The sequence below is a fragment of the Arachis duranensis genome, chromosome 6 (genome assembly GCF_000817695.3).
Source record: "Arachis duranensis cultivar V14167 chromosome 6, aradu.V14167.gnm2.J7QH, whole genome shotgun sequence".
NCBI lineage: Eukaryota > Viridiplantae > Streptophyta > Magnoliopsida > Fabales > Fabaceae > Arachis > Arachis duranensis.
Genome location: NC_029777.3, coordinates 43,114,952 through 43,124,744, shown reverse-complemented (window position 1 = coordinate 43,124,744; position 9,793 = coordinate 43,114,952). Strand labels below are relative to the sequence as shown.

The following is a 9,793-nucleotide window of genomic DNA, read 5'->3' as shown; positions in this document are numbered from 1 at the left end:
TCCCTTTCATGGGTGTTTTGGTTACGATATTACATGTAAAATTTCACAAAATACTAAATAATTAATTGACAACTAATAAATAAATTAAATGAGAGAAAAAAATTAAAGAATTTATATTTATAATTTGGAGAAATAAAAATATTTAGGGTACAAATTAATACGCTTATCTTAAAGATTTTGGTCTAAAATTAGACTAACAAGCTAAAATAATTGAACTGGGCCTAAATAGGTCCAAGTTCCCATATATATACCCACACTTAATGAGATTTCAGCCACTATTCTCCCTATTTCACTACAAGAAAACAGTTCTATTGCCACGCTTTTAAAGCATGGCAAAAAGTTGAAAAAAGTGTGGTGATAACTTTTTACCATGCTTTTTGAGCTACCGCCACGCTTTTTACAAATGGCCACACTTAAAAATGTAGTCATATGTGGAATATAGCCACACTTTTAAAGCGTGGTATAGAGAGATATAACCACATTTTTAAAGCGTGGCAATAGCAAGATAAGGCCACGCTTTTAAAGCGTGGCAATAGCCAGTGATACAGCCCTTATAAAATTAAAAAAGAATTCTTTTTCTTATTTTTACCTTCTCGAAAACATAAATTTTCAATCCTTTTTTATTACCAAACCTATAAATATAGTATCGAATTTTTATTACAAGACAAATCAAACAATAATTAAGGACATATATAATTTTTGCTATAATTGTTTTATACATTAAAAGACTAATACTCAAATACAAAATAAATGTCGAGTTCAAATTCCAAAAATAAAAACCAAAGAAAAATACAAAAAAATACAACTTAAATTCTAAGTCCTTTGCTGTTTCTCCTTCCTCTAGCCCTCTTAAACTTTCTTCTCTTAGATCATACATAATTGTATCTGTAACATTTGTGAACTCTTTTACCTGCGAAAGATGGCAAAAACAGATACAAAATTGATAAATTATTTTGAAGCTTCACTTTCCATTCTAGGCAATACTAGCTTTATTTTCTTTTAGCCTATTACTCAAAGTCGCAAACCAAAACATGTGTTATCTTGTAAAAAAACTTTAAAAGAAGATTAAAGAATAAAAGAAAAGGAAACAAGCATTATTACCAGAAGTCCTCCTCCAACAAGGAAATTCACCTGGCATCCTTCGGTAACAACTATTACAGGACTCTGGTTTCCATTAACTACACTTTGCATGAAGTTTAATGAGGTAGGATGCCAAAGCCTGAAATATGAGAAAATAACTAAGGAATTCCAGCAACTAAAAGTGAACATATACAAAATTTAGCAGATTTTCAGTTATTTCTTTGCCTCAAAAAGCAAATACCAGGTCACTTAATATCACTTATGTCCAACGAAACAAAAAAGAAAAATTAAGGAAATAAGCCAATTTATGTAATAAGGTACGAACATGTATTTCCATAAAAATTTAAGATAAAAGTGTTGAAGTACTGTACAGAATTCTTACGGTCATAAGGTACGAACATGTATGTCCTGGTCATAAATATAGATCACTTTGCAAAAGCTACGTGCAACAGCTGCCTGGAAAACAGCACAAATACCACAGTTCATAACCAAGAGGGAAATCATATTAACTCTAAACAGTAGTTTAATAACATCAGCAGTGATAATCAACAAGAGATTTTGATCATAAGAAGCAAATCACCTGAAGTAACTCCTTTTCTTGAGAAGCCTTCCATTGTCGAAATTGTTCTGCCTCTTGCTTCATCTTATGCTGCAATTGGACCTACAATTTTCATAAATCCAATATCAGATACAAAGTAAAAATTTCAATAATTAAGTAGCTCGAAAAATTAAACACAAGTTCCTTTTGAGCCTTGATGTACTGTATTTCAGCTTGCAATTTTTTTGCAGTTTCTTTGCTCTTCTCCTTTTGCTTTAGTAGCTGCACCTGGTTTTCTTGTTTCTTCTTGAGGTCTAAAATCTGATGTTCAAGATTTTAACATATAAATAACTCAGACACTATTTGACATTGGAAAAGGACAATTACGATGAAAATAATATCGAGATATTACCTGTGCTTCCAGTGCTTTCATTTTTTGGCCACGAACATCTTGAGATTTCTGTGCTAGTCCATCAATATTAACTGAAAGATTCTTTACCTCATGCAACAAAGGGTCACTCTCTTGCTATCATTATCATTCCAGAATTAGTAAACAAGAGAAAAATAAACACTTAGGATTTGTTTGATTCCTTGTTTTCATTCTTATGTTTTCTGTTTTCATAATTGTGAAAAGAAAAACATAAACATAAGAAAAATACTGTTTACTGTCTTCATTTCTTATTTTCACGACTTCTTTTTACAAAATTTTGAAAACAAGTTACACAAAAAATGTAGACAAAAAATAAACCAATCCAGAAAAAACCTTTCGTTTGTGTGCTATCTAAAAAGTATTTAAACTTAACTATGTCCAAACCTGCACTATTTTTTTTTCCTCCTCAAGCTCCATAACTTTCTTTCCAAAGTGCTCTTTGAGTGCTTCAGTATCAATTCCAATGTGCTTCATCTCAGACTACAAGGAAGTAAAAATGTACGGCAATTAAAACACCATAAAATGGAACACTTACTGATTTACTGTTTAAGGACCCAAGATATTAGCATAAGGACCAATTAAGGAAAACAATTAGCACATTCCAATATCACTTGTTTTCTTTAGCCTTCCAATATTAACGTTATGGAAACCGATGCTGCGAAAATCCTTTATTTTAAAGTCAATATACTATAGTGTATATAGTAGGAGCAGAAAAGACAAGCTTTATTTAAAAATTTGAAAGAAAAAAAAGGTAATGACCGAAGAAAAAGCTTTAATTTTGAACTTTAGAGTTCAGGTTTAAGAACGGCCAATACCGTATGGTGTACGAGCTTCTCGTATATTCATTGTTCTTCAGTTACTAGATTTATTTCTAATCTATTATACATAAAGAGAATATTCAATACACCCGGAGGAAGGCCCACTTCTTTGCATATGTCAGCCAACTCCAAACATGTCCTGAAATAAAGCAAAGCATAGCTTATAGTTCAGCAAAAATATCCAAAGACTCAAAATGAAGCAAAGATTTTGCAAGAGCTATTGAGAAACATACACAGATGCCAATTCGAAAGGCTTCAATATCGTAGCACAACCAGCTGCCAGAGCAGGGGCAACCTTCCATGCAGCCATTAACAGAGGATAATTCCTAAAACATGATATCTAGTTAGCCATCAAGATAGCAATTTTGCTAACAGAAAGAGGTAACAACAATGAACGAACAACCAAAAAATAATACATAACAACTGAATTTCCACCTTTCTATTCTACTGTTATTCTTTTTTTCATCACTCATTGCCACTTATATAGAAACTAACTTCTAGATTCTAACATCAGTTAATAAGGAAAATTTTAAAGAGAAGAAAAAGAAAATACCATGGGGTGATTAATCCAACAACATCAATGGTTTCTTTGAGGACATAACTCTTGAAAGTTTCCATGGGAAGAGAAACGGGTGCCTTCTGCTTACCGTCGAGTTTCTCGGCAAGGTCAGCGTAAAACTCGAAGCAACCAGCAACATCATCCTAACATAAAATCAAGCGTGAATCAGAGAATTACAGTAACAATAAGAGAGAATCATCTGAAATTGAAGCAGAATTGAAGTACCATGTCCCAGGCAGCTTCATCAAGTGGTTTTCCGCAATCAAGGGATTCAAGCTTAGCGAGGTGATCCTTTCTCTCGATGACCTTAGCAGCGATGGCGTGGAGATAGCGTGCTCGGTGAGCGCCGGAAGCAGAAGGCCAGTCGTTGCCTTTGTTGCGATTGAGTGCTCTTCTAGTGGCGGCGACAGCACAGTCAAAATGTGCATTGACTGTGCAAAGCAAGCGAACCTCTTGGTGTTAGGGTTTTGCCATTGCAATGCAGCTGTATGACAACGCCATATGCATGCAGTGAGGACTTCAAAGGTGGTGGAAGATTGAGCAAGATGATGAGGGAGGAGGGCAGAGAATGGCGGCGTGGAGGAAGGAATGGCGACCTCCGTTGGCTGACCGACACCGTGAGCAGTGAGTGCAGGGAATGCGAGCGCCAGCAGAGACGGGTTAGGGGAGACGACAGAGGGAGCACCGGCAGAGGAGAGAGTGAAAGCGCCGACGATGAGCTCTATCTGAGTTGGGGATGAGCAACAGAGTCTGAGTGTTACGGTTTCAAAGCGTTAGTGTAAGTGTCAGGGGAGAAGAGTAGAAGAGTCTGATGAGTCTTGTAAGCGTGTCGGGGACTTTAATTTAGGGAGTTTCTTTTTTTTATGAATGGGAACCTTTTCGCCACACTTTTTTAGGGGTTTCAAGATCAAAAATTTTTCGCCACGCTTTTTTAGGAGTGCCAAGATCTCAAACTTTTCGCCACATTTTAAAAGTGTCCCTGTTTTTCTCTAGCGTGGCAAAAAAAACGTGGCAAAAACTCTAATCAATTGTCACTTCATAAAAGTGTGGCCATAGATTCTTGTCGCGATACTTTTTAAGCATAGCAAGAAAAAACGTGGCTAGATCTCTAATCAATTGCCACCCTCATAAAAGCGTCGCCATTGACCACTTTTGGCCACGCTTTTAAAGCGTGGCAAGAAAAAAGCGTGGCCATAGGCATTTTTTCTTGTAGTGTTTTAGTGAGAGAGATCGGATAGAAGAGAGACGAGGGAGGTGAGAGGAAAAGCCCTAACTTGTAACTTGAACTCTCAGCCACAGTTTTTTATTCAAAGCTGAAATCACATTTTTTGTTTGGGTATCGAGAATTTTTAGTGATTTTGATATTATGGGAATTTTCTAACTTATGTTATTGGTCGTATCCATCACTAATTTCGGTGGGTAAAGGTAAAGAAACCTTTTTTTCTCTTGGTTCATCAATTTATGAAAATGCTAGTTTTTAATATTGTATCAAATTATATAATAAGATTTTAAACTTTGAAAAGGAAAGTTTGGAATCTTGGAATTACGACATTATGGTATGGGTGGTAGTTTTGAGTAGGTATTATGTAAGGTTATGTGAAAACCTAGGTTACTTGCCCCTAGGATAAGTTAAATGGAATTGATTATTGATATGCTTGAATAATGGTTAGTATGAGTGTCGAGTTGGTTGATATGTTTTGTCATGAAAATTGAGAGTGAAAATAATGAGTTTTGATGAATTAAGAAGTGCTATGTGATATTGTTACAATTGGATATTGTGATATATGTTGGTGCTATGTTGCATAAAAATGAGTATGTATGTTGAAGTTTTAACTGATAATTAGGTGTATGAATATTGTAAATTGTGTAAATTGGGTTGGAGGCCATGATAGGATGAGGAATATATATTGTATGTTATTGATGGATAAAGATATGTTGATGGAATAGGTTAACTAAGTTGGAAGTTAGTTGATTTAGGCTTGGAATGGTTAAAGATGTATGGATGAGTGTTTGGGATGTCTATAAGTGGTTTTGGAATGGTTTATGATTTGAATTGAATTGAGAATTTATGAAATTGATGGATTATGACAATTATGTAAAAACAAATTTTTAGCCAACTTCGGCGGGCCATAAATTGGCACTTGGAGTTCAGATTTGGATGGGATTTGTCTTAATTAAAGCTAGTGGAAAGACTTTTAAAATCATATAAAGGAAAACAAAATTTTGTAGAAAAAGTTATGAGAGTTTGAATTTGGAGGTTTAAGACAGAATTTTGCAGAAGTTGTAGAAAATTGAGGTCATGCGTATGCATGACCCATGCCTATGCATGATGGGTGAAACAGAAGTGAAATGATTTCATGTGAGTTTCATGCGCACGCACAAAAATGGAGTTGCATGTACGCACGAGGCATGTGTACGCACAACCTGCATTCCCAGAATCGAATGTTTTTTGTGCGCATACCATGCGCACGCACAGAAGGAAACTCGTGCGTACGCATGAAGCATGCGTATGCATGATAAATAGCTATTTTACGGTTTATCTTGTGCTTAATTTAGTGGATTTTATCCATTATTCTCACACTTATTCGTTGAATTCGCATGTTTTATATTTTCCTTCCTAATTTTGTGCTATGATTGAAAACATGCTTCTTTGGCCCTAATTTTGCTAATTTTAATCCTCTCTTATTACTGTTCGATGCCTTGTTATGTGTGTTAAGTAATTTCAGGGTTTATAGGGCAAGAATGGCTTAGAGGATGTAAAGGAAACATGCAAAAGTGGAAGGAATACAAGAAATTGAAGGAATTGCTAAGCTGTCAACCCTGACATCTTCGTACTAAATCGACCATAACTTGAGCTACAGAGGTTCGAATGAGGCGGTTCCAGTTGCATTGGAAAGCTAACATCCGGGGCTTCAAAATGATATACAGTTTGCCATAGTTTCTTTGCAGTTAAGCAATGCGCACGCGTGGATCACGCGTATGCGTGACCTTGCAAAAGTTTAGCGACGCGTACGCGTGACGGAGCCACGTGCTGCACGTATCAGAAAATGCTTGGGAAGATTTCTGAGCTATTTTTGGCCCAGTTTCAAGCCTGAAAACACATATTTGAGGTTGCAAAGTGGGGGAATCAATCATTCACTTCTCATTCATAGAATTTTAGGTTTAGATGTAGTTTTCTAGGGAGAGAGGCTTTCTCCTCTCTCTAGGTTTTAGGGTTCTCTTTTCAATTCCTTCCCAAATTCAGGTTCAATGTTCCTTTAATTTAGTTTCTCTTCTACTTTTATTTGTTCTAGCATTCTAGTTTATTTATTTTCCTTATTGATTACTTTATATTGACAATTTAGTTTATGAATGTTTGATGTTAGATTCAATTTCCATATTAATGCAATTTATGTTTTTTGTGGTTATTGTTGCTTTTTTTGATTTATGTTATTGATGCTTGCAATTGGTTGTTTAAAGTTAATAATCCTTGTTATTCTTCTATGTTTTTATGTTATGCCTTCCAAGTGTTTGATAAAATGCTTGGGAGGAATTTAATTTAGATTTTTATGCTCTTAACTTGGATTGATTATTTAGAGACTCTTGAGTTATCAAAAGCCTTTTGTTGATTGGTAATTGAGACTTGCTAGTTGGCTTAGACTTCACTAAATCTAGTCTTTGATTAGGACTTGTGAACCTATATTGATTTTGCTCACTTGACTTTTGTTCATTGTTAGAGGTTAACTAAGTGAAAGCAAAAGTCAATTACCATCACAATTGATAATGATAACGATGATAGGTATTCAAATTCTCAATCCTTGCTAGGACTTTCTCTTAATTTTTATTTTACTTCCTTGTTATTTATATTTCTTGTCTCCTATTTCAAAAACCCAAAAAAGATACTTTTCCATAACCAATAGTAAAAATACTTCCCTGTAATTCCTTTAGAGATGACCCGATGTTTAATACTTCGGTTAATTTTATTGGGTTTGCTTAAGTGACAAACATATTAAATTTGATTAAGGTTGAATTGTCGGTTTAGAACTATACTTGCAACGCGATTATTTTGTGAAAAATCTTTACCGACGATTTCTCCCCCGTTAATGCACGAATGTCCTATTTTGCTAAAAAGGTGATTTTTAACTATTTTGCTTATTCCACTATACTTTTTCACTTTTGTAACCCTATTTGATATGATTGAATGAGGAGAATGAGTTGAGATGATTGAATGACGAGAATGAGTTGAGATGATTGAATGATGAGATTGAATTGATTTGATTAAATGATGAGAATAAATTGGTATAATTGAATGATAAGATTGAGTTGATATGATTGGAGGAAGAAAATGAGCTTGATTGATATTTGAGCTTCCGGGGTATATGCAAGGATTGTGGTTTTGTCCCGCTTGCTTCCGGAAGGTATATAAGCTTCCTAGATAAACGCAAGGATTATGGTTTTATCCCGCTTGCTCCAAGATGGAATTGAGACAATTATGGACTTGTGGTTGTAGTAGCCCAAGCAAGGATGGTCGTGAAATCCCACTTGTTCGTGGTTCTCTCTCTGTTGGTGTAGTGTGTCGTGTAAGACCCAGAATTTTTAAAAAGTCCTATTTTGAACTAATTTCAAATCATATCACTACAAGAAAAAGTAATATTTGTAACAAAAAAAATTGTTACAAATAATCGAAATTTTGAAACAAAAGGATTTTGTAACAAAAAAAGGGGTCATTGCAGTATGTCTCGTTACAAAAAGTTTTTGTAACAAAAAATGGAACTGTTACAATTCAAAGTGATATTTTGTAACAAATTTTTCTGATACAAAAAACCAGAAGTCGTTACAAAAATGATAACAAATTTTGATCTTCAAAGTATTTTTAGTGACAATCTATTTTTTCCTATCATAAAATTTTGTTACAAAATGTAACTTGATTTTGTAACATTTTGTTTTTTTAGTTACAAAAGCAAAATAATTATTTTGTAACAATTTTTTTTAATACAAATTACATGCATAATTTACTAAATTATTTTTTTAATTAACTAATATATTAACTATTTTACTAAATAAGTCTACATTTATATAATATGTAAAAAAACATACATAATTCAAACATGTCTCATTTAGCTAAAATTGCTTTAAAACAAAATAACATTAGTGAGTACATTGATTAGTTCTGCAAGTTATATGTCTTGCACTAGTTCAACCAAAAGGTAAAAGTTTTAACATAGATTAGTGTCTCTATAAATCAAAATATTCTTGAATCCTTTAGGTAGCATGTTGTCACTATTTTTGCACTCCTGTAAATGAGAAAAATAAAAACAAAAATTAGAAACAAGATATAACACTAATTACAATTTTTTCCATTAACTTTTATTCAAAAATAATAGTAAGCCTAATTTGGCAAAACAAACTTTCACCAATTTGAATCAACCAAGAATATTTTGACAACAAGCTACAAAGTAATTACTTAACCAACTATGTCTTTAAAATGTCTCGTCATAACATACCTCCAATACTTCATCAAATTCAACTAGGCTCTTTCTTATGCTGAAGAAGAACTTTTTCTGCATTGATTTGCAACCCCAAGAGTTGTACATATGTGATGATTCCACTGTGTATCATGAAAGAAGAATTGTCATTATATGAGAAGATGAGTTAAAAAGCACAGGTTCAGACATCTTCCCTCTTTCCAAAATCAAATATATCCTAATGAATGATAATGTTAATAAGTAGATTATAACATGCTTCACAATGGCATTACCCTTAATTGGGATATCCTCATCATTTGTAATCTTTGATATAAGTCTGACAGCCCATTCCGTATCAAAATTGAACTTTTGAAACATCTTGTTGTGTAAGTTGTGACAAGGATAATGTGAGAATTGTTGACAGCTCTTAATTAGTAAAATAGACTCATCTAGTCCACCACAAGAAACCTAGATGTAAACAAACAAAATAAGCAGCAGAAAACATTTAAAAATTTAGACATAAGATTCAGTCCTTATCTTTGCAGACAAAGGGGATACAAATTCAAACCTATACCTCATTGAAACATTCTATTCATAAAAGCAATAGTTGTATTTGTTTCCATAAAGAGATCAGGCACCCAAAGTGCGTAAAATAGATCTCTTTGCATGATGCTCTTCCTACAAACGTAACATTATTAACACAGTTAGATATGGAAGTTATAGAACATGGATAAACTATTACCTTTCCTCTTGCCTCCCCTTTGATCAATACCATTGGATGTCCCATTTGTTCCATGGATGTAGCTGCCAGTGGCGCAGATATTGTGAACAGAAAAACCGATTCCCCCTGCTGATTTGCTAATGACAGCACACTCCTTCAAAGTACCATATATTCTCTCTATACTATCATCTTTCATATATATA

At 33.9% G+C, this 9,793-nt stretch overlaps 1 protein-coding gene across 6 annotated transcripts; it reads right to left on the bottom strand.

Moving 5' to 3' along the window:
• Window positions 1-631: 631 nt before the first annotated feature.
• Window positions 632-4,261, bottom strand: LOC107493769 (aminoaldehyde dehydrogenase ALDH10A8, chloroplastic). Of its 6 annotated transcripts, none has more exons than XM_052262668.1 (11): window positions 3,651-4,261; window positions 3,420-3,568; window positions 3,100-3,192; window positions 2,954-3,005; window positions 2,433-2,528; window positions 2,031-2,144; window positions 1,825-1,939; window positions 1,661-1,743; window positions 1,452-1,536; window positions 1,102-1,219; window positions 632-910 (listed from the first exon to the last, which is right to left on the bottom strand). In XM_052262668.1, exons 1-9 carry the CDS (start codon window positions 3,651-3,653, stop codon window positions 1,465-1,467), a joined length of 777 nt encoding a protein of 258 aa, XP_052118628.1. In that variant the 5' UTR covers window positions 3,654-4,261; the 3' UTR covers window positions 632-910; window positions 1,102-1,219; window positions 1,452-1,464. The 6 variants fall into 6 exon arrangements, with proteins under 6 accessions (XP_052118628.1, XP_052118627.1, XP_052118629.1 ...); XM_052262667.1 differs by having other exon boundaries at window positions 638-910; window positions 1,463-1,536; XM_052262669.1 differs by having other exon boundaries at window positions 641-910; window positions 1,480-1,536; window positions 2,031-2,111.
• Window positions 4,262-9,793: the final 5,532 nt, after the last annotated feature.

What these genes read in the sequence shown, in the direction of transcription:
- LOC107493769 (XM_052262665.1), bottom strand. An exon ending in TGAAAGCACTGGAAGCACAG is followed by an intron (nt 1,940 to 2,030) that starts GTAATATCTCGA and finishes CTTGAACATCAG; the next exon opens with ATTTTAGACCTCAAGAAGAA. An exon ending in AAGAAAAGGAGTTACTTCAG is followed by an intron (nt 1,537 to 1,660) that starts GTGATTTGCTTC and finishes GCTGTTTTCCAG; the next exon opens with GCAGCTGTTGCACGTAGCTT.